Raw genomic sequence first — 26,471 nt, 5'->3', positions numbered from 1 at the left:
AGGCCTCTGTGAGTTTTCGTAATTTTCAACTCTATTGTATTTGTCATCACTTTCTTTTTATGTTCACAAATATAAATATGTTCCATGAAATTCAGATCTATTATATTAACAAAAAATACTTTAATGTCAACGTAATTTATCATCCGGTCTTCTAAGAAATCCAATATTACTTATGTGTCGAGGCAGTAGTTTTTACTCATACTCCGGTTGTTTGCAAATGACTTTAACGACTGCAAATAATTGATTTAATATAAATTTTTCAATTTTTTGTTTTCTTTTAAGTGCGTGGACGACTGCGTTTTAAGCATTCGTAATTACGTTGTTATGCCAATGCGTTCTTTATAGATTTTACAAAGACTATTCCTATTTGTTTTTGTCGCATGTGTGAATGAGTTTTACAATTGTAATATTGTTTAAATCTCAGATCATATAAGAACATTTTTATTTAGAAATTTTAAGGTTTGAAATGGATTAAAATTATTTTCAAAAAAACATATTACAAACAGTAAACCAAACCAAACAAGAGTTTGTGTTTGAATGATCTTCACTGTATCAAGTTAAAGTTTTGATGCAAGCCGATGGGTGTGTAGTGACATCGCTACTACTCAATCTAGAAATTAATAACTGTTTAATAATTATAATACCCAGTCCAGTTAATTAGACATAACATGAATTATGACGTTATTTTGCATTGTATGAAGCGATAACGAAGGAGATTCACATGGCGTGAGATGCATCACGCAAGCATTCAAGGAGGGTTAGACGGAGGTACAATATTTATACCTACATTTTGCAGAGGTTATTTTCATTTTGTACTAGGTTGTACATTATCGGCAAATAGGAAAACCTCTTACTTTTTCTAATTATTTGTCTACAACAGCCTCGTGATGTGGAATAGGCGATCCGAAGTTCAATTTCTAAGTCGGATAACTTTATGTGGGCTTTTTCTCTCATGGGATAAGACCTTCATAGAAGCCGATTTCAGGCAATTAGCTAGTTTTTAAAACTAAACTAAATTGTTTCTCGCAATAAAACTATTTTTCAGATTCTATCGCGGTTTTTTATATTTTCATTTTCTCGACGTTTCGCAAATTGTTTCTGCCACTATGCTTGAAAATAGATGTGGAGCCGACCCCACATTTTAGTGGCATAAGCACATGTGATTCAATTTACGACGTCAATGATTTTATTTCTTAAGGGAGCAGCCATTTTTAAGTGATCAGTGTATTAGACCAGTAACTTACATACATATAATGCTTTCGTATTTATTATGTAATATTATTACGGCCAAATACGACATACAGAGATAGACATGATAAAAATCAATTACCACTAAAATGTTTTATTTAATTTTCCACTTTAATTCCGTTATTGTTATAATTATTATGCGCAATTTTGTATTCAACGCCGATGCTCTTTTTTACTTTAACAACTACCAAAGTACTTTTATTCATTTCATGCTTTATTGTAACCTTTTCATTATATCTTTATCATAGATACGGTCGAAACATTCTATCAAAAGACATGAATCAAAAAACACCTGCCTCATCTGCATTCCTTTACACGAGCTTTTTATTGTGTTTTGTTAACATTTAATTTGCCCTTATAATGGGAACTAATTAAACAATCACGATTTATGAAGATTTAACAAAAACTGACTTACTAACGACTAACTAATGACTTACAATGGTCAGTTCACTTATAAGTCCGACTCATAACACGTTTTTTTTTGTTTGTAACTTTTCACAATCGCAACACACTTCATCGAGCTGCTTGGAAAATAAATTATTCATGACGATTTGCACAAGTAATGTGGGAAAATGTTTTGTATCTGCTGGTGAATGGACGGTAACCTTTCTCTAAGGGCTCATTAGCACGAATTTATGTGCGTCCGTCCATGTAAAAGTAGACGCAGGCGCGATATCGTACTGAAGCTTTAACACTCTCTCAAGGTGCGCCTGCCGAACTGAGTGCAGCGAATGTTTATGTATCTGTAATTTTGCCTACAACGAATGGAAACGATCACTTTAAGAAAATACAATGAAAATAGAAACTGGGAAAGTTGGAACTATTAGAGTGTGAACAATTAAAAAACCTCTTAGAATAGTTATGATCACTGACCTCTTTTTTGGTTTGCTCGTTGAGTTTGACGTGGGTCTGCGGTGGCTTGTCACGCAGCGGGAGGTAGCCCTCGCGGCTATCGGCCGGCTCCGGGGTGCCATCCGTTGGTGTTGTTGACTCCAAACTCACAGTGCTGGGGGTGCCGGTGTCTGTGGAGCGGGAGTCGTCAGCCGTGCTCATCGTTGATGCGGTTTCTTTAGGCCCTTCGATGGTAGTCCCTGGGGTGTCGATCACCGAAACAGTTTCTGTGCTATCGCTATTAAGCGTTGTGTCCGTTTCTTGAACCGTAGGCGTTTCAGTCGTACGCACGACCGGTCGGATAGTATAATGTTTCGTCGGCTTGTACGTAGTCGCGGTCGCATCTTTCGTAGCCGGCGGGGTCGATTCGGTTTTGACCGCAGTGGTTTTTGTTTCAACAGTCGTAGCAGGCTTTCGGGTGGATTTTTTCGTTTTAGGCGGCGATGTAGCGGTAGGATTTATGGTAGGAGCGGTGGATTTGGTTTTCGTGGATATTTTTTTCCCGTAAGTAGTTGAACGTTCTTCGAGGGTAGTGGGCGCGGGGGTGCTCTCGGTTTGTAAAGTTGGAGGTGGTCGGCGGTCGGCCGGCGGGTCTAAGTGAGACTGTTTAGGGGTTCTGGAAGGCGGGAAGAAATAATCCATGATCGACGGGGACCTATTCCTGTTGGCGCTAGACAGCCATGACCAAGGATTGAAATCGACGGCTCGCGGTTCATCGGCTGTGGAGACAGCCGTCAGAGCGACAAGCGCAAAGAGTGCGATCAACGGTCGGTTCATGGCGCGGCGGGCGGCGGGTGCGTGTTGCCGCGGCGACGATGCAAACGGAACTGCGCGCGCGCCACCGCCGAACAGAGCCCGACGCTCACCCAGTTCATTCCGCCCTACGTACAACCACGCAGATGCAACTGAGGCAGCTCCTGCCACAGTTATTTTCTTTTTTAGACGTTACCATGTCCTCATGCTATACAAACATTGAAATTTACTTAATGCAATCTGTACTCTAGTGTACTCTCAATGTTCTAATTACGATACTAAAAGCTATATTGATATTTATAGTTAACGCTCTTATAGCAAGAAAATTTAGTTCCCGTTAACTCGCGCCTACATGAGGTAATTATGTTACAATTTAAATATTTATTATCTGTAACACAAGCCCTGCGGTTTCCACGGAAGCCGTGTACCGCTATTCGATCAAAATCGTTTAAGATCGCCTCGTGTTTACACAAATGCACGTCGTTCGCCTAAAATTGTTGCATTATTGAAAATGAGATGCGGTGTCTCAAACCGCGTAACGTACAAGTTCGGTCGCTTTGCACGCTCCATTTGTCAACGACTTGATATCTTGCTTAGGCGGCGAAGATGACACGCCGCGGACGCTCTATGTTATACCTTTTTCCCCGCAATAAATCTTTCAATTAATCGGTGCGTTTACGCATAAAAATAACATTTCGCGTTGCCGAATTGATTACAATCAAATCAATAATAATGATTTTTAGAGCAATAAGAATTTAAATAAGGAATTATTCGTGTCGTTATTTACCTAATGATATTAGCAATAAAAAATCATTGCTTACATTTAAACATGTTTAATGGATTATATAATTTCAATAAACAGCTCGTTACATGATTAAAGTAAAATTATCATCATTATGATGCACAAGAAATGTGCACTAAATCAATCTAGTGTACCGTAATATATAAGCAATTGCCGCGCGTAGTCGCAGATTCAAATCTAGGGGACACTTTTATACGACGCTCCACTTCAATGTTTATTAGCGGAATAATCTTGTATGCCGTTATTCGATGGTTTCTTTGGTATAATTATGTATATTAACGTAGGATTTATAAAAGGGTGGGTAGAGATAGCATTGGTTGCAACTGCATTCATAAACAAAGTGACCAGTCATTGCTATTGATGGTTGCATTAGACGTGTTCTAAAGTTCATAATTATGTCCTGTTACTTGTTAATTCTGTTATAGTTATAAGTACATGTTGAATATAATAGAAATGAAGGTGGAAATAAGACATTTTTTGTTCAAATATCACAAACATTACGCCTTTATTTAACTCAGCCTGAGAATCGTACCCACTATACTTATTCTAGTTTAGACACTGTATACGATCCAAATAATGGCGGTTCTTCCACAGACGCCGAGCAGCGCAACTATTGTTATTTTTTGCTATTAGTAGGCAATTGTGATCATATTTTTAAGACGGTTTATTTTGAGAATATTTTTTTTTTTAATTTTTATTAGTCGTGGATCTCATGTATCTCTGTGTCAAATTTTTTCCAAACGTATATAGCAATCTGGGGATTTTCTTCTTACAAATATTTAGTTTTATTATATATAGGTATACCTTCACCGGTAAATTTTAAGGCGTGCGTAAAACTGTTGTTGTGGAACATATATCATCCAAACTAGGTGAGTCTGAGTACCTACATTTCTGGATACCCTTCTTCTTCTCAGTCGTACACTCCTGGCAGAGTGGTCGTGGTTATGGATTGTCTGATAAATTGATTGCGACTTTAGCGAGTCTCCTCCATCTCTCTCTGTTCATGGCACTGCGTGTACATTCAGTAAGGGAACACCTTGCAACCGATTTAATAACGTCTGTCCATTTGGTGGGTATTCGGCCGCGAGGACGTTTGCCTTCTACTCTTCCCAGTATCAACAATCGTTCCAAAGAGCTTTCATTACGGATGACATGACCAAAGAACTTGAGGATTCGCATTTGCACAATCGACGTAAGTCTTTGTTTGATGTGTGTCTGGATACCCACCTTACTATGAAAAAATAATTTTTATTTTTCTTCTATCTGTACCAAAATTTATTTTAAATTATGTCGTTCACCATCCACCCGCCAATATTTTTCTTTCTTTCTATTATTTCTAACAAGTAATATCTTATACTGGTTATATGATAGTAACAGATCCCGCTATACCAACGGAGCAGAAGGGCCCAAAAACATATTATACATTACATAAATTAATATTAAATTATTGTTGCAAAACAGACACTAGCCCCACAACTACAAACTGTTCAGCCTTAGTTGATCTGCCGCACGTATTTTCTATGAACATTCCGATGATACCCATGCGGAAGCTCTGTCGTGTGGGTTTTAAGTAATACTAAGTTCTGCTCATGGCTCCCCATGTTAATCCTTTTTAAAAAAAATCTCACTATCCATTTATCCCGTATAAAAGAAGCTTGTATATTAGTGATGAATTTCGAGTATCTGTGTGTCAAATTTTATCCAAATGTATTTAGTAATCCGTGGATTTCTTTGTTGCAAATATTTACTCTAATTTTCGTTTGTAATAAAAAACTAGATTATGTTATAGGTCATTATAATCTAGGCAGCTGTTAAATCTTCCAAAGAGTTATTGATTAGTTACATCAGTCATCATGATCAAATTAGTTGCGCTTTTGTCCGCATCATTAAATTAATTAGGAATTCGCAAACAAGGCCGTAACTAGTTGCTAAATAAATGGCCGGGTAACCTTCTTCTTGGCTGTAAATATGACCAAAATGTCAATAAATAAAATGGCCTTTGGACCTTAAGTAGTCTAAAGCCAAGTTAAGTTTGTTTTTATTATTTAATTTTATGACAAAATAACTGAGTTACTCGACTAATGGTACGCCTGCTATTACAGTAGCCAAGAACATCAAATTATGAAGCCCTGTATGGGCAATGACCTGCGTTCGACATACGAAGACCTAATACTCAGTAATTACATTGGCTACAATGTTGTTCAAACGTGAATACAACAGCCATTGCTGCATCATAGTAGAATAATTGAAGTAATTATTTCAGCAGAAACCTTTATACATAAGTATGTAATGGCACATATTTGTGACCGATGTTTGCGGGATTCGAGGTTGAGAGTTGTGAATGCTTCGCCTTAATCTCAAGCTATTAAACACATTTTGATTTTTTTTTACTATTAGGTAGCTACATTGCTCTTAAATGCTATAAACTACGTTTTATCCTGGAAAAAGCTTTTTCTACGCGAGCAGAGCCGCTGGCCAAAGCTAGTTAATAAAAAATCCCAAATGAGACACATAAAGGAATACGCAGGAAAATTAACCTTTTACACCATAAAATAATACATCATCCTCACGCTTATAACCGCAAACATAAAAATCCCTAATGTCAAAACCAAAGCAGATGCGCTACAAATTAACTTTCTTATTAAAAAAAACATTTAAACAGCTTTCACGTGTTACGTAAGACAAATGTATTTAACTTCATACAAATAAACTGAAATGCACACCGGTAATAACTTGAATAAGTTATTTAAACTGAGCGCTAGTAACGAGACAAAAGCAGATTTAGTTCATTGTTTATTTGTGAATTAACCTCGTGGGAACTTGTTTTTACCGCGTACGTACATTTCATTGGCTGAATGCGCTAATGACTTCGGCAAAACATCATTACGAACGTCGTTTCAAAGATTTATCGTGTTAAACGTGCGCTAATTACGCGGTGACAGTTACGCGGTCTAATGTAATTCGTGACGTAAGTTGACGCAAATGAATCGATCACAAGATAATGTCTGTTAAAGATTATTAATGTCGCTTTAATCTTGATATTTATCGCTTTATAGAAAATATAATTTGATACGAAAATGTTGCGTAATGCATTCAATATCCATTGTCTTGGCTATAATCTAATGTCAATCTTCGACATTAATAAAGAAGGAGCGGCTTTTGCAAGCTGTACGACAATCGCGACACAGGTGATTGGTTAAAATTTTGTCACCAATCGGACAAACGAACAAATTGGTCATTGATTCTGGTGGTAAGTGATCATCAACGATGAATGGTGAGCCCATTGACAAGTTTAAAAGGGATTTGGAACGGATCAAATGTTTTCTGCCTCTGACAAAAAAAAATCTATACTAATATATAAAACTGAAGAGTTTGAACGCGCTAATCTCAGGATTACTACTGCTTCTAATTGAAAAATTCTTTCATTGTTGCATCCCCATTTATCGAGGAATATTATCGTCTATATAACGTCACGCTATGACGGATCATAACGAAAAATGTTGCATAAAAATGAAAAAAATATATATTTCTTTTGAGAGCTCCTGTTGCGTGCACTACGTTAACGGTGAAAGTTACACAACAAGCATGTATGAAAGAATTGTTCCTCTTAAAAAGTTTTAAAAAATATAATTAAAAACAGTCCCCCACCGAATCTGTCTGTCTATCTAAATGCGGTAAACTCAAAAACTAGCCAACGGGTTTCGATGAAATTTGATGTGAAGACAGTTTACGACCCCGAGAAGGACACAAGCTACTTTCTATCCCATATAAATATATAGCGGGAATTTTATCCCGGAAAACTTTCTCGTGGACAAAGCCGCAAACAAAAGCTAGTGATCGTATAAAAGTTGACATCATAAATGTTTATTCGCGTCATATCAATTTCCTATACCATTGTGAAATCTGCCTGTTGGAGTTGGCCAGAGTTGTTTTTCAACGATCACTCTAACTTTAACAAACAAGCTTAACTTGCTCACGCGCAATGTAGCTCTTACAGTCGTTGTACTACCCAGCATTAGTTTGAAACACATTAATGTATTCTTACTATTAAATTATCTAGCAGTATAAATTTGTTAAGTAGCACTGGAATCTTCTGTGTGTCATAATAATTTACAATATACCACCTTAAGAGGATATGAAAAGTAGAAAGCAGCATTGCTAACGATTAAAATTAATTAATTTGTAAATGATAATAAAGTTTATTCTTACGAGATTTCACATCTCTTTAATATAACATTTAACATAAAATACTATGACGATAATATTTATTACACTCAATCAATTTTACATAAAATTTTAAGTTTATTATATATTTGTTTTAGTATGAATATCATTTATAATGTTAACATGTTTAGCGAAAATAAAATGTTCTCATCTTCATATAACTCTCGCTTCATGTCTCGTTATACAACTCTCTCTTTGTACATAATAAGCACCAAATTGTGTGAAAACAATATGAAAAAATACTTTGTTTGTATCTAGACAACAAATTATACTATACAGTAGGTGTTATAGTTGGCAGGGCAGATCATTATATAGTGTCTCACTGTTGGGCCTCTTTTACTAATGTCACAAAAATTTTAAAAATAAAACAACAAAATTATGTTTATAAATGTATTGGTGTTCTACTATTACAGTTTTGTTATTCTCTGTTAATTGTTTAGTATTTTTTTAATCCATTTAATTGTATTTTCTCCCCACTTTAACGATGATGTGCGTGCATTAGCTTATATAACTAAACAGATTTTGTATAGAAAAGACTTGGAAAAAAGTACAAAAGATACAATGGATAATTGATGACAAAAAAAGCCCGGACGTTCTTTCTGCCTTTCTTCTTCGGGTAACCATCGCTTAGGTTGCTAGTGAAAGGCTGGTAAGCTAGCTTGGCTAGGGCCTTTAACGTCCTCACCGGCGACGTGTTCCTCCCTTCATCTTTATTAACATGATGTATACCATTTTTATTTCTTCTTTCCTGCCAGCCCGAGCTGGTTTTCTTTATTAACTTTATAGATTTTCATTTATTTTATATCAAATATAAAATGTCATTAGTTGTATAAGCGACTTTGTTTAAGAAATAAATATTCTCATGTACCTTGACTTATCATAAGTGCCACTATGTTCGCCTTCGTGATGAATAAAGCATTTTATTTTATTTTATTTTACTAAGAGGAATTAGATCTTAGTCTACCACGCTAGCCTAGCGCGAATTGGTAGACTTCACACACTCTCAAAATTCTTATAGAGAACTTCGCATGTATTTAAGGTACCTCACGATGTTTTCCGTCACCGTTAAAATAAGCGATAATTCACAAAGAATACAAATATAATTAGAAAAATCAGAGATGTATGTCCTTGTGATTTGAACCTGCAGACATTCGTCTCGGCAGTCCGTTCCACACCTAACCAGGCTATCGCCACTTTTAGTAGGTGTTAAATATTAAAAATAATTATCGATTACAATAGCGTATTATTTATTGTGATTAAGTCTAATCACACTTCCACCCAGAACGTATCACCTAATTGATAATATCAAACATTAAATCTAAAATCTCATACTACTATTACTAAAAAATACTCACATTTTAATAATTCAATTAAATGTTTAACAGAAAAATAACCAAAGCCGTTTATAAAATGTTGAATTAAATCGTTCTAGGAAACCTCTATTTTTAATTTCAAAGGCCCTGCAAGCCGTATAAGGAAAATACAAACACAATTATATTAATAACTTAAACTGATATCGAACCAGTTTATTACAACTAACAGTACCAGAAAACGCGAACTGTGAAACGCGTTCAATCAACTCAGATCTCAAAGCATTAAACAATTACGTAAACAGCGTGGTTACACAATTATTTGCATCTGCCATAGAGGTTGTAGTCGCTCCACTTGGCGCCATTTAACGGAATCCGAAGTTTTCACCGCGCCGCCATACCCGGCCGAATCCGGAACAAGATCGACGATACCGAATCTAAATTTGCGTGAAAACGCTGTATAAACAGTTGCTGTTTCGTGTGCTTGTAAGTGACAACGGGTCCGTGCATATCGACGCACGATAATGCACTTTAATTCTTGAATTTACAGTGGATAATCGTGTGATGTAAAAACGTGCGTAGGAAATAACAGGCTGTTAAAAATTCTATACAAGTCCACGCGACATTTGTATGGATGCCTTAACGTGGGCTTCCTACAATTCGCATGGAGATGAATCAGATAATTGCTCTTACTTCCTTGATGTTCGTATCAAGACACGTCAGTATTAAGACACCACATACATTATAATATGAACTCAATTTTTTTGTTATTATTATTAATTTTTTTTTTATTGTTATTCATTAGTTTAGCTACAGTCACTGGCTTTATCAAACTAGTATTAAAACGTGAATGAAATGTAAAAAACCAGACAAGTGCGAGTTAGTCTCACGCACCAAAAGTTCCGTAAAACTTGTAGAATAAGTATCTAAGTGTATATGTTACTTCAAACTTGCCAAACTAAACTTTGCCGTTGGATCCCTAGATACGGTTATTGTACCAACCGCAAATAATAAGTTTGTTATAACAAATTCGCTTTTTTTTTGTTGTTTAAATTTACGATTTTCAGATTTTTTCGTTTACATGTGCTATATATAATACATTGCTTTTACGGTTTGCAGATTTTTTTCTTTACATACGCTATAATACATTACTTTTTACCAAATTTTATGATTCTAGGTCAACGAGAAGTACCCTACATGTAGGTTTTAATTGTCTTGGCAAATCCAATAATATGCGACATAAACGGCTATATCTTTTGATCGCGTCGACTTACAAGTTTGATGTATTCACAGCTGAAAAAACCGTAAGCCCAAGTATTTGATATAAAATTCAACTTGATACGCGTATCTGAGGAAAAGGGTCTTGACAGTCAGCCAGACGTACAGACGGACGGACGGTCGGACAAAAAGAGATCCTGTAAGAAATGCCTTTGAGGTACGGAACCTTAAAAAGTTTTAAGTCATGTTAATAATATTTTCACCGCTCTTATCCTACTATCTAAAGACATTTTCATGTAGGAAAGTTGTGCTTTGTCGGTTTTACGAGGTGACGTCAATGCTCTATGAAAATACTTGTGTCAGATACTAAGTGGTACGCGCCGTGTATTAGTTTGAAGAAACATACTTCCATGATAATTTTTATACAATAATTCAATATGCTTTGGCACATTGTTTTCCATTTAATTTAAGTATTTTTATGTTAAAAAGATACGAGCCTACTTATATATCACGACATGCTTGCCGGCCTCCGTAGCGTAGTTGTATTACGATACGACTGCAGTGCTAGCGTCTCGGGTTCGATTCCCAAGTCGGGAAAAGTGATGTTGAGTTTTATACTCAATATCAGCCCTGGAATTTGTGTCCGATATGGCGATATGCTTGCCGTCTATCACATCATAATAAGGAAAATGGGTGCACAAGTTACGCCTCTGCTTACCCCTTCGGTGACAAAAGACGTGTGTGTCATGCTTTCCTTTGATTACAAAGTACTGCATGACTGCGCTGCGGCCAACGCCATGAGTCTATTATATAATAATTGCTACATTAGCTACAATGTTTATCAAACTGAATTACAATAGTACATATACTAAGCAGAAATAGACACAAGTTTTCATGCTATCTATACGTACTCTTGTATACATACCTACCAATATGTTTTGTTTATGCCATAATCTACCAAGATATTTTATTAAAAAGAAAATCCACGACGCAAATTCATTTAGTGTCAAAACAAAGCTTTATATGAAGTAAGGTTATAGATAATAACGCTGTGAGCTGGGCGGTGCCAACGTGACATGTGGTAAAGATCGCGCTTGCGCCCGCGCATTTAAACAGAAATCTGCGTGAAAACTGGTTGTTGGGACAACAGTCTTATGAACCATAGAGTGACAAGAATTCGAAATATCAGCCTTTATTGTTCCCAATAATGTGATTTTCGATCTATTAGAGATATAGGTATGTCAAGTGTAATTATAGATCAGTGCAATAATTTCGACGAAATTTTAAAACCACATACATTTAGTTGTAGTATATGGAAAAATCAGAACATGAGAGTCGTTTAAATCTTTTCCTTGAAACATTGCATTTTATATCAAAGTATGTTTACGTATTGCAAGTTTGACATTTATTGCAGTAATCTTTTAGGAGAAAGACATTGTTAATTATGTCATCGTACATTTTGGACGAATAAAAATCACTGTATCTGCCCACAAAAGAATTTTATTTTTATTTGCATTACATTTCTCACGATCTTATTTCCAATAATTATGTTAAAACAAAACGGTATCTGAACAATTTTTAACGCTACACCACTGATAACTGTCCTCGAACAAAACGAAATTCACGTTTTACTCCAATAAAACAAACACTACATTTAAGGGTTTATTAATTAAGAGTGAAAGTCTATATAACAACCACGGTAACAAGTTGTGACAATCAAAAAAAAAATTGACCATCAGCGTGTTTTGTATTTTCATAGTAAACGCACAAAGTGGAAAATGAGGAAGTGATTTCGTGAACAATCGAATTGAAAGCTGGGTCGACAGCCGCCATTAGGCATGATTTGCGCTAACTCAATCAATTATCGCAGTTCTAAAACGCATTTTTGTGTCAGTAGGTAAAACTGTAATTGTTTAGACGACTTAAGTGTACTGTCGTGACTTATATGCAATTTTGCTTCTGCAGATAGCATTTTAATGTACATTAACATTTTAAGTGCGATAAGTCTAGAGTGACGCAGCGTTTTATATTGATCTATTGAATTTAAATGGTTCATAAGCAATTGTAGGTACGCAAAACTCGACTACGACCATCATCTATATATCTGTTATCCAATAGGATAAGACCTAATTGATCCATTAACTTTAACTGTTCAAGTTCAGCAATTAGGAAACTAAGCTAACCTAAAAATCTATTAAATATAGTTGTGAGTAAAATGCAATCTTAGAAAATAAATAGATTAAACCTGGCGTAGGTCGCGCTAACAAAATCAACGGAATGCAGATAAAAAAAAGAATGTGAAATTACGTAAACAATACATATTATAACTTTCCTGTGCCAAGGAATTCAATTACAGATATTCAGAGCCACAATATCAGATGTACATCACACGCATGCGATCTATGGTTCACGAGTTTAGTTGTTTATTGTTGCATAAACCGTGCACGACTCGGAAACATCGTCCGGCGATAGCGCGGGTCATCTCTAAGCTATGGATATTTATGTCAATAAATTGTGGCCCCGCGGAGGATTAAATCACCATCTACAATGCAATGCGGAACAAAACGCCGGCGCGTTCGACACTGGGACATTAAAATTAATAACGCCACGTCTTGGCCGGATCGCGGGTATATTAATTGTTGTGCTTTGTAGTTTGCAACGTGGTGTACAAGTGTAGCGGTTTACGACTCCTGAATAAAGGAAGATATATTTATTCCCTTTGATATTTAGCAAATTATTGTAATAGTTTTACTGTGATGCAAAATTTGTCTCTACTAATATTATAGAAAGGAAAAGTTTGTAACTTTGTTTGTTTGTAGGGACAAATCTCTGAAACCACTGAACCGATTTTGATAATACTTTCATTAATAGGAAGCTAAATTTTATCTCGAGGAAATATAAAACGGGACTTTTATACCGGAAAAAGTTGTCACACGGTCGGAGCCACGGACAAAAGGCAGTTGACAATAAAGTTCTTAGTCTGATATAACCCCTATTATACTGTACGTTTGTATTATTCATAAAAATAATAATGAACTGAGCCGGTGATGATCCTATGGTAACTTATCACTGACAGCAGCACATTGCAGCATCTACAATGTCTCAACACTGTTGGAGGAATTTCTAAGCCGTTATCAAAGTAGGAACGTGTTAAAAACTAGGATTTAGGTCTCTATAAGCTATATACTAGGCCTGTTTGGCCTCACGTATAAATTCGTCATTCATACACGTATAAAATTGTCATTCTTGTGAGCCCTGCTGCTAAGGTCCGAAGGGTGGTGTTAAGTTCTAAGCATGCGTTTGCAATTTTAATCATTTCGCAGCCAACGAAGCGATCAAAATATTTATTTATCGTGTCACAAAAAGGCCTGTCTAATATATTATGTATTTCATATATAAATATTAACCTAAAAGTTTCTATGTATTATAAATACTAAAAATCGGGTATTTAGATTCTACGGCGCCTTAAAAATCTATGAATCACGGAGCTTCTGTCACAAAATTTAAGAAAACTAAAAAAACCGGAAATTTGAATCATATAGATTTTTTCTTTGGATATTAGTTTATGTAGTACTCTTGTTATGAGGAAGAAATAAGTTTGTATGTGCTTTAAAGGAGCTGTTGTCTGGGTCATACCTGTTATTTTGAAACAATTTCCCGAAACGACTTCCATACGTTTTTCTGATAGTACTGAGACAATGCTATAAGTATTGCTCTCAAAAATTACAATATAAATATATATTTGCCTACTTAAATGAAATGATGTGCGTCACCAGAATATAATACTAACCGGATAGGTTTTGATAGCTATAAGCCCTAGATTTGGCGATCTCCATAAGTTTGCATAATTTATTCTGAACTCATCGTTGTTCGCATTTTCATTGTCAAACAATTCAATGGATACAGAATTTTCTATTAAGACTGGCTTAGTAGGTTAACAGTAGGAAAAAGTGTTTGGTAGTGTGCAAATACATATAACTGACAGCTTTAGAATCTTCTGCAACCAACCGGATGCAGTATTTATTCGAAATCCTTCCGTAAACAATTAAAATATAAAATGAAAAAAGCAATCTTCGAAACGACAGTACTAATAATATTATAAAGAAACCGCGATAACATCAAAAAATATTTTTATTTTTATATTAAATCTAGACAAGTAAAAGTAGTTTTATTTAATTATATGTTTCGATATTGCAATGAGAAACCGTTTAACTATTTGTTGACAAAGAAAGTCCTTAACTTTTCCTTAATCGTTCGCTAAAAGGATAACCGTACTAATGTGGTGTCTTAGGAATTGTCTCCTATCGTTGATTTTCTACAATATACAGGATCATATTGACGTTGCGTTAATAAATGCAAACACATACTGTTCTTTACCTCCGCTAACATTGTGCCAAAAATCATCGATTTTTCAGTTTCATTTTTCTGTTTTTTTTTATTTGGAGTTTAGTGCGAATATGTCACGTGTATGATTCAGCCTAAAGTGTGATGTTGCCGCTGCAACGAATTCTCTTAGAGTAGTAATAGTGGCATTAGGGCGTGTAAAATTAAATAAAACTTTTTTTTATTTATTTTGTTCGAATCTTAAACTTTTTATTTCTCATTTGCGATTCATGTAACTAATTATAAAGTGTTATTTTCAAGATAATAAGTATGTGGTTTCAATCCTGTACATGTACTATGTTATACATTGAACCTTACCGAGCTACGAACACAGATGCACCAAAGAGACCGCTATCTACAAAAAGTAATTAAATCCGCAATAAATACTAATCAGACATCCCATTGTATACGTGTTTCCATGGAAACTGGGATCCTCGTCTCAAGCACACGAACCTATTCTCATAATCGATTCGATCGCCAGGCAGGGGTAACAGAACATAATGACCTGTAGTCGGGAGTCCACCGCGTAATGGTGCGAACAGTGCACACTTTTACTGAACGCTTCATTCCACGTGTGATTACTATTTGGCAGAGGTTGGCAACATTTGGCAACAGTTTTAATTTCACGGCTAAGTGACGCTGCATCGTGGCACATATTCGTTTATAATGATAATTAAAGAGACGTTGCATCATTACTATCCTTATACGGTGATTTTTAATTAACTTTTGCAAAAATACAGCTTTATTATAAATTTAAATAAGAAACAGCAGACCGGAGCATGATTTTTAACTTAAAAGCTACTTCAATAAAATATGAAATGCTAAAAGTAAAAGGTTGCCAACATCTGCCGTAGGGAGTCCAACATAATTACGTTTTGATGATTAGTTTTATACCTTCGAAGCGCGGTGACAATTTTCCGTTGATGATTGCGGAAAGATTGTCTTTGTAAACTATACGCAATGTAAAAAAAGCAGTAATGTCTGAGACACGCTTTCTATATTTCACTTTGTATAGTTCATCGCAATTTTAGGAACAACGTTGACATATACGGTAATTCTGAATACCAATTACGGTAAATAAATTAAATTGGTTAGCATTCACCGGAAGTAAAGATGTCCACAACATGTATATAAACGATTGACGACTTCTGTATTAAAGGTTAGTACTTATAAATATTATTTCGTGATTGGTTTTCTAAATAACTTCGCTATATATTTTTTTATTACATTCAAACTTAAACGCATTCGTTAACGTTATGAAACGATTTATTTTTCCATATATGGAACGTTTATATGGATGGAAGTCACCTTTCCTGACTTCGCCGTAGTCGGTTAAAAAGACAGCAACACTTTTACGTAATACTACTTACCAATAACACAGTAGACATGTCACCAATGTCACGAAAACGAAGAAAGTAATAAACATATAGCTAATAATTATCGAATACAGCAGCGCGTGGGTATCGCTTGCAAATGGATACAATGGTATTTAAATGTTATTTCGAACTTCTCCATAACATTTGTGATTTATGAACTTTCGCGTCCGAAACACGTTAACCGTCTACCCACATTTACTAAGCTACTACTACTTACTAATACTACGCTAATTCTCACACAGAACATAAGTTTAATTTGCTTTCATAATCATATGAAAATAAAGGATTTCAATCGCTTTTTAGATCATCTTAATAATGGATCAATTAGCAACAAAGTTTTTTTGACATGCTTAGAAATGAGTTATTTTGATTGTTTCATTTTAGAAATCGGATTTAAGATTAAGATTGGGATCGTTTATCGAAATCGGCTTTAAGTCTGTTGACATTGAATGATGGCCATGTTAATGTTTGTACTTTACATCGAATCATAGCTATATATACAGATGATAGCTCTAAAATATCCTAATTAGGACGCTTAAAGGTATCAATCGTCATTAACTTAATTTTAAACTTTAAACACACACTCACACTTTTTCTCCCCGAAGGGGTAGGTAGAGGCGCAACTGGTAATTTTCGCCTTATGTATTCCGTCCCATGATGCGATACGGGGCAAGCCTATCACCATATCGGGCATGAATTCCAGACTCCGGGCTGATACTGAGTAGAAAAACTCAATATCAGTTTGTCCGCCCCTGGGATCGAACCCGCGACCACACCACTGTAGTCGTAACGTAATACAACTACGACACAAAGGCAGTTTTAAAGCAATTTGAAAATAATGTATCATACAAACGTCGTTCTAAAGTTTTAAAAGTTCAATATAAAAGTTATGAAACGCGGAAGCACCACACGGTGTGAGAGGCGGCCGCGCCCCGTGGGAGTTTTCTGGCCTATTAACACAAATTGAACAAGTGTCAACGCACGACGCGACACCATATGAAAATATATGATGTATGAGCTATAAAACTTGCATAAAAACTTTATTAAAAAAATAAAAGGTTATTAAACATTTATGTCAGCCTGGTACACAGATAATATACGTATAATTAGATAAAATTACAGCTTATTAATAATGTAAATATAATGTACGCTTGCTATACATCTGAAAACACATTGAGTTATTATATTTGCTTTAAATTGCCTCCAGTAAAATACATCAAGACTATTTAATAAAAAAAATATATATATGGCAGGGAACCGTATATTAACTCTTTTAAAAAGTCATCAAGATTTAATTTGATTGGACGTTTGGAAATTACAAATTTTATCTCAGAACTAAATATTGCATTACCATTCACAATACATTGTGTTTTATAACAAATTAAGCATGCAATTTCGAGTAATTTAATACGAAGATCATTATTTTTATTGATACAATTTGTAGATTACTTTTGAAATGCAGGTATAATTATTGCTGTCTGTTTACATTACGTACAGAAATACCTCCAAGCCTTGTCAATCTTGTACACGTTTTATGCTCCGCGGTTTCATTCTGACAGATTCATTGCACGCTTATGGAAAAATTCAATAATTTAAACGTCATCTGTGTATAATTTTCATATCTGATGTACTTTGATTTTTATAGTTTTGTTCGACTTTTAAACTAATTACTATCCCCCTTATTCATAAACGTTTTTTATCTAAGGACGGAGTAAAGCTGTGATAACAAGCCTGTTTCTCAGTGCCTAACGGCATAGATTGGTTATTATTGTTGTATTTCAATATTAGCCAATCACAACGTACTGCGAAGACTGCCATGCCGTCAGCACTGAGAAACAGACTTGTTATCACAGCCTTACTCGGTCGTTAGATAAAAAACGTCTATGAATAAGGGGGTATGTGTTTATGTGTTATTTTCCTTATAAACATACAATAAAGTATTCTTTTTTTAAAGTATTTACATCTCTAAATTTGAAAAATTGCGTTTGCCAAGGAAACCGCTTACGCCGAATAAAGTACTTTTGTAATCATTTGGTCGATCCATTCACGTACCTTAATTAGACGGGTAAAATAATTTGCAGATATTAATTAGTACTTTTAAAACTTAGCAATAATCAGTTAGCATAAATAAAAAAAACGTGCCTATGAATTGCACAAGAACGAGACAAAATAGATTCGCGGGTGGTCGGCCCTAATGATTGCTGGCTCATAGGGGTGTCATCCTACATCGTTGTGATTTATCAATCTACTGTAAACATAATATATTACTTTGTAAATTCAATGTAGCGTATTCAATATGTCAGTTTAAATTGCGTGCGAGGTGTTGGTCTGATTACAAATTTCAATTTGGCCCAATGATGATAGCTACTTGATGGCTTACTATTACAAAGTTCTATTTATTTTTTGCAGTAATTGAAATATATGTCACATGATTCTATGTCCTTTTTATAGTACAAATAAAAAACAATAATCCCAAAAGATAAATAATTTATTCTACTTATCTTTTCAAATGTTTACCAACATAAATATATTGAATCTCATTTTCCTAATATAAATAAAAACTAACATACGACCTTGTAAAAGTGCGTCCGTGAAATCGTGAAAGATTGAACTTGAAAATTTAATAGATTAACAAACAAATTTTTCATAAGATTTCAAGAATATGTTTCTTGTTCGTACGAATTAATTACCAAATTACTTCATACCCGTGGTGGTGCATATAACCAGATTCTTGCCGGCTTCCCTTTCCTAATTTATGTAAAATCTAACTAACATGTGCAGACTGCATATATTATTAGTACTTATATGTTGTGTCAGGTTCACTTTCAGAAATTTTCTCTCTTCCCCACTGCTTCCTACTTAATAGTTCCAGCCTTAATAAATCACAAGTCGTAGGACATGCAGGTACCCTAGTCACGAGGAGCCATGCACTATTCAATTACCATCCGTATGCAATAAGACACGGCTGAGAGTATACGTATTGCGAACAAATTAAGGGTCCACTACAAAAACAATAATAACCTTTAACATTCTTAATTTCTGAACGCGATTGTTACTTTTAATGGTTACATGGATGTTTTTGCTAGTAATTGTATTAGTCGTTTTGTTTTTTTAATAGGTTTTGTGTACAGATTCGTTTGAAGATATCAGAATAAACCACCACAAAAACCGTAATTTTTTTTAAGGTGAAGAGCACATTATGGCATATCTAGTCCAATAATATTGTGAAAAGAAATGTTAATTGCTCCGATGCTGTATAAAAGCAAACCAACAAACATTCTCAAGTATAATATTAGTAAGAATATTCGCCGATCGTGAGTCGGTAATCGATTTTTTTCAAGTAATTGTGTAATAACAGTTGTTCAATGAGGTATTTAATATCTTAATACACGTACCCTCACGAACCACGAGCACGCCACGGGAAAATATTTTAAATTCCGTCCAGTATCAGATTTAGGGAGCATTTTTATTTAAAATAGTATATTTTTTTTAATAATTTATTATTACGCTAATGTTAGACATTAAAATAAAACTACTTTTAGATTTTTATCGCTTTTTTATATAATGACTGACCATGAAGGCTGAAAGGTCTGGAAGGATTGTCCACCTCGTGACAATAAACGCTGCAAAACCTTCGCAACGTCGGCAGAAAATCATAGTTTATTTTTGCTACCATTTTACGTTGTGTAAGCGTATTTTCTGCTTAAATAAAAGTCTGCCAATCCGCACTAGGCCGACGTGGTAGACTAAGACTTAAGAGAGGAGGCCCGTGCCCAACAGTGGGACTATAAATACAGTGTTTAAATTTTAAATTACTTGCTCACCTGCCAGCTAAACTATACTAAATGATTGTAAAAAATACCTTAAATAACAAATACGGTGTGACAAAAGCCACGATGTAACAATCTATACGCGACCTTCGTGACGAATCAATTACATCTACAACACCGACGTCTTGGGAGTCGACTGATTCCCGGCGCAGGAGTCGTGTACCCACTTCCTACTAACGGACTCAATGCGGCGGAGAATCTTCTATCCTTTTCATCCCAGTAATAGTTACCTGATGGGAAAAGCTCCTAATTGATCCATGGCGTTGTTCTAAAATACTTTTTATTCCTTTGATGACGAGACGACCGCCCATAAACAGCAGAAACACCATCCAACACCTTGAGTTACAAAGTTATTGTTTGGTATTCCACTGCGGTCGCTATCCTGAGACATGAGATGTTAAGTCTCACTATGTCCAATAGTTACACTGGCTATAATGTCCTTGAAACCGGAACACAACAGTGACTACACATTGCTTGGCAGCAGAAATAAACATTGCGGTGGTACCTTCCCCGAGCGGAATCACACATATGAGAGACCTACCACCAGTAAATTATAATAAATCTATAAAAAAATTATGTGTCTATGTTTATGACTCAGCCGGTTTCAATAAAGAAACTCATACTCAATCTCCCATCCGATTCCGAGAATGAACCAATCAAAATAACTCATTTGTAAGCATGTTAAGAAAATCCTAGTTCTGATTGGTCAAAAAATAGATCGAAAAAGCGACTGGGATCATTTATTGAAAATGGCAGGAAATCTATCAAATAATATCTGATAAAATATAGCTAGGGCTACGCTGGTTGTAAGCTGTTAGTCAACATAATGAACTGACACGTGTCTTCATACTTTCAACGCTTTACGTAGTCTGAAATTCAATATTTGTTGTAATATAATAATATCAGCCCTGTATTATATACTGTCCAACAGTTGGGCACGGGCCTCATTTACTATTGAGTGGGATTAGGCCTTAATTCACCACACTACATTGGTAGACTTCACATACCATCAAAATTCCTATAGAAAACTTCTCAGCTTTGCAGGTTTCCTCACGATGTTTTCCTTCTTCGTTTGTTGTAATGGTTGTTCTTTATTACCTTTCTTTATCTTTACTGCTCCTCACTAACCTATATCTACTTATATTTTTTTTTATTTCGATGGCTCACAGCTATCAATAACCAATAAATATAGGACGAAATAAACATAATAGATAAGCCCAATACTAGCCACCGCAGATAGTTTTTATAATTACTTAATCATCGTCATGATATCTCGAAAATATAAAAGTTTACAAAATTATATACTTAAACTTAGGTTATTTAAAATATAAAAAGAACAGAATATTGTTGTTATTAAAATATTATATATTTACTACCAGATATTCTACTAGATATTCTACCGATATTTCCGAATGCGGAAGGTTCTACATAAGTTTAACTCTTGGATTGTTTAAAGGAAGAGCACAAACATTTATGCTATGACATGATGATCGATGTCCACTCACATTGCATGTTAAGTTCTGCCATTGTGTCAATGATATTTAAATCTATGGAAATGGCTTAGACTTGTAACATAAAGAGTAGTTTTACATAGTATGTTTTACCTATAAGGTCATTTAACCACCTGCAAGGTGAATACACGCTGGATGCAGGTCTTTTGACAGATCCGTCAGGAAATCATGAGGGGAGGCTTATAATCAGCAATAGACTTTATCAGGTTGATGATGATAATAGTGACAATAATGTAAACTGTGCGTGATATAGAGTTTCATTCTTCATTGTACTCACATATTTATTTTTGTTACATCTACAGTGAAATAAAAATAATACTTTATCATTAATTAACTAGCTGACCCGACAGACGTTGTCCTGTCTTAACTATGTATGCAGGCGCGCATTCCGTCGATCGCTGACAGTTTTTTCAAACCACTGACAGTTATGTAAAATTAATATTGTCGTTAAGTTTTCTTAAATATTCTAATTTTCTGCGCAATTATTTGATTTTTTTCTTTCATAAGAATCTTGTCTTAACAATAACAAACACAACAACAAAAAATAGTGAAATCGGTCCAGCCGTTCGCGCTTGATGGCGTGATCAAGGGAAATAGGGATTCATTTTTATATATATAGATAGATTAGATACAAATAAACCAGATAAATTTAAGCTCTAACGCTTATTAATAAGGGCGTATATTTATTATCAAAAAATTAGAACATCCATAGTTTTTGCCGTCCATGGTCTCGCAAAAACATCGAACGGGGCCAATGACGTCGGTATCATATAGAAGCGAAGGCAAGAAATGAATTAGGCCATCGCTGGGCAGAGGTGTCATTAGTGGACGCCTCACAATCACTAAGCCACCTGCACCATGATTATTAAAGCATGCCGATCCCATATCTAAGTATCCAATGCTCTAAGATAAGCTAATGATGATGACTAGAAAAAGATGTATGCCATCTGTGACAGCTAATAACTATTCATTCGTACTGAGGGACTGTACGAATTCATTTATGTTAACGATCGCGCTTCTGTGAGTGCATTTGGATTGAATTGCGAGGGATGTAAATTTAATTTATAATGAGGAATTGCGAGACGCTCTTCTATTCTTAAATCGCATAGTATTTAATAATAGCTGGGAGAAGTGACTTAAACTTGGTACGGTTGACTACATTGGTTAGTAATATTTTGGTTACTTAGTATTTTTTTTTTTTTTGGGGAACTGCCGTGCTTATCACTGGGGGTACCCCGCTAATGGTGTACAGGCGATCACCCAGCTTAGCAACCACGGCAGCCCCATGTTGAGTTGGCGGGCCCTACCGCTATCACTGGAGGTTCGGTAGCCTCCAGCTAGACGGTCTTAGGGCCCGGGAGGAAGAAGGGAGGGGATAGTGGGAAGGAAAAGGAGTTTTTAGGATGGTTGGAAGGAAGGGAAGGGAAATATTCACGAACCCTTAGACAGACCTCAATGTGAACTTAGCAACCAAGAGCCATACGCACGAGCTGTGCGCCTAGGGTCGCGGCAAATGTGCTCCCATGCATGGGCGTGCATTTGGTATGGAGACCAAGCGCACAAGAATTACCTCGGGGGGGGGGGGGGGGGTTACTTAGTATTTATTTTTATTCGGGCACGGCAAAGTGACCCCATCGCACCTGGGCCCTTATTCTGTATGATAGTGTAAACGCGTAACGCGGCCGTGTCATGTTATCTTCGAGAAATGTGCGTGGAATGGTATTCTGTAAGCCAAATTTCTATAGTCCTAAACATGACGCGTTGTTTTACGTGCTTGTTAAGCACTGTTAAAATAACGTGCGGGATAGAGAATAAGGCCCCTGATGGTGAGTGGAGAAGGATCTAATATAATGTTGATTGTGGAAAGACGATTACCCCTCGATAGTCCACACAATTATGCCGGCCTGTTGAAACCGAATATGCATAGGCTGATCCCGGAACGCGACACTTTCGTGGGCTAACAATGCGAGTTTTAACACCTTGTGTACGGTGGTCGCTATTCGGGCGGATATAAAATATACTACTATTAATTAATCATGCAATAATTCGCTTAAATTAATATATCAGTGTCTCTAGTAATAGTCTCAAATAATAAAATCGAGTCTCAAATAATGGATCTGTAAAACTTTTTCACTGAGGTCACGAGTTCGATGTGACACCGTTCGATTTTGTAAAATCGTGGTCTCGTAACTGTATTGTCATTATTCGGCAATTTGCCGAAAGCCAAATCCCCACTGTAAATTTCTTATTTTCCGTAGAATTGTCTATTTCTTTACTTTATATTTTAAGCGCGTAACGAATCCTTGTATATAGTGAGCTGACTGGACATGTATTATAAAATCTATCGAATTTTCGTCAATTTAACGTAGTAAATTTAAACACGGTACTTAAATCCGCCTGTGAGATTATTTAAAAATGCATTCAACCCTCGCGCGACAATGTTTAAATTTATTCATAAACTAGCTTCCGCCCGCAGCTTCTCCCGCGTGGATTTCGGACTTCAAAAATGGAGCCGGTCGCGAACGTTCGAGAATGTTCGTTTTTCGAAGCTACTCGCTCGGTGATTCGCTAGCCTCTAGGTGCCAAGCAAGCCGCCTGCCTGTGCGTTTGCAACCTTATATATATATACAAAAATAATCTTTATAGCATGATTCAGTATTCACGCGTGATGGCTTATTATTAGCGTATTTCATGTATAACATTGGTGTTTCTATACCGATTTATATGATTCTTTTTTATGGAATATTTAATAATGTTAACTTTTTTTAATTAGGGATGACTGAGAGTGTTATAAACGTAAGAGTAGACAAATATAATGAGAAAGTTTCGAACTGCTAAGCTATCGGGAGTTACACGTGTTATTGTGAGTCAACCATAAAAGATAGACATATGCTGTCGTGGGATATTTTTACATAATTTTAAGGAGAACATTTCCGTCATACATGATTTCTGTGTAGCTTTAACCATTAAGGTTGCACACGCGACGGAAGCTTAAAAAATGCAGTAACTTCTCCAGTTTTCCCAACATTTCCCTTCACTGCTCTGTTCCTATTAATTGTAGCGTGATGAAAAGTATACTATAACCAGCACAGGAGTATGACAAATAATTGTACCAAGTTTCGTTAAAATCCGTCGAGTAGTTTTTGTTTCTATAACGGTTATACAGACAGACAGACAGACAGACAGACAGACAGACAAAAATTTTACTAATTGCATTTTTGGCATCAGTATCGATCCTTAATCACCCCCTGATAGTTATTTTGGAAATATATTTCATGTACAGAATTGGCCTCTCTACAGATTTATTATAAGTATAGATATATTAAATAGATTGCTTCGATAAATGTAAGTAACATAATGGATTTGAATATGTTAATATTTGTTCTAAATATTATAGACAAAAAAATAAGAAATTAACATTAAAATACTGCACTAGACGACCGTAATTTACTAAAATTCAGCGCCCATTTAACTCATTGTTAATATTCAATAACTTAACTGGACTACACCTTACGCATGTTATGTATAATTAACTTAACGAACCAACAACAGTAACTGCAAATTACGTATAATACCCACGCTTTATCGCCACTGAAAATGTTACAATTATGGCGGGTACATATTAAACAACCTCTATACAAGGCAACAATGTTAGATGGACCTAACTGTCCGCAGTTTTAGAGTCGATGGTATTTGTACAATATTTTAGTAACGACTAACTTTTGCCTGCGGCGGATAAATATTTTCCCAGGAAAGAAGTAGCATTCGGAAGTAATGTAGCTTCCAATTTGAGAAAAAAAAATCTATTTAGTAATTTGTGGGATTAGCGCGTTTATAAATAAACAAACTATTCTATAATATTATTATAGATTGATTAGGGAGATATCTCGTAATATACGCCAATATGAAAATATATCTGAAAAACGATTATTTAAATATACTCTTATTTAATCTATTCATTGTATTGTTACCTACTCAGCAATTTTTCGGTTAGTTATTGATAGTATACATCATAAATAAACTCAATGGCACGCGATGAACTGACCACTTTGCATTTTTTAGTAGAGCCTTAACACACAAAGATAATGAAAATTCAACTTAAAGATCTCTTAGCAATCACTTGCAAATTTTTCTACCGTTTAAATGTTTACCACCTTTCATTCGATAATAATACTTGCATATACTCGAAGCGAGCATTGACCTTTATTGATATCTCACCAACAAATCGCCAACCTTAAAGATCATGCCATGTTAGAGATAGGCGGCTTCAATATTTGCCGCAATAATACCTTAAGGGGCAACTAAAGGTTGAACAAACCGTTGGAAATGCGAACAAATTTATGTTGTTTACTAATAAAAACGCAGTAATTACTAAGACAGGAACTCGAGAACATTTCCTTTAGTAAAAGTGTGATGTTCGGTAGGAAATGAGGCTCTCTGTAGAGTCTTCATCCTTTTATAGGCATTGCAAGCTTAATGAGCCTCATTAATGGTTTCTGGATGTTTTCTTGCTGTAGTTTATGTTTCTAAGGTATACGGGTATCTTGTATACGGCTTCCTATTGGGAAATACAATGAATATGCAGAGGCAACCAGGGGACCCAATATTCGCCAAGTGGGTTCCGTCCCATGATGTGATAGGGGGCGAGCATATCACCATATCGGGCACAAATTCCAGACTTCGGGCTGAGATTGAGCAGAAAAAAACAAATATCACTTTGCCCGACGTGGGATTCAAATCCAGGACATCAGAGCGCTGCCGTACCACGTATACGCAGTTTATTGGGAAATAAATTAGCTACACGCTTGATGAAAATTAGACGTAAACGGAATCACGTGTGTCAATTTTTCAAGCTTTAAAGTTGAAATGTTAAGAACTCATTCCTAAGATAAGAAGCTTGTACGAGCATTAATGGCGTGTGTGAA

General features: G+C 35.5%; 2 protein-coding genes across 2 annotated transcripts in view; one reads left to right on the top strand and one right to left on the bottom strand.

Annotated features, from left to right (window-relative positions):
* The window catches only part of LOC115446325 (endochitinase A), a 57,354-nt gene extending 54,370 nt beyond the window's left edge, over positions 1-2,984 (bottom strand). Inside the window, exon 1 of the mRNA XM_030172940.2 lies at positions 2,122-2,984. Within this exon, the coding sequence (XP_030028800.1) occupies positions 2,122-2,916 (795 nt within the window). The 5' untranslated portion in view covers positions 2,917-2,984. The remainder of the gene's footprint in view (positions 1-2,121) is intronic.
* Positions 1-26,471, top strand: part of LOC115446317 (elongation factor-like GTPase 1) — a 131,937-nt gene that overhangs the window by 61,331 nt on the left and 44,135 nt on the right.

This window comes from Manduca sexta, chromosome 8 (genome assembly GCF_014839805.1).
Source record: "Manduca sexta isolate Smith_Timp_Sample1 chromosome 8, JHU_Msex_v1.0, whole genome shotgun sequence".
NCBI lineage: Eukaryota > Metazoa > Arthropoda > Insecta > Lepidoptera > Sphingidae > Manduca > Manduca sexta.
Note: the sequence above shows the minus strand (reverse complement) of the source record. Positions and strands in the feature narration are given on the sequence as shown.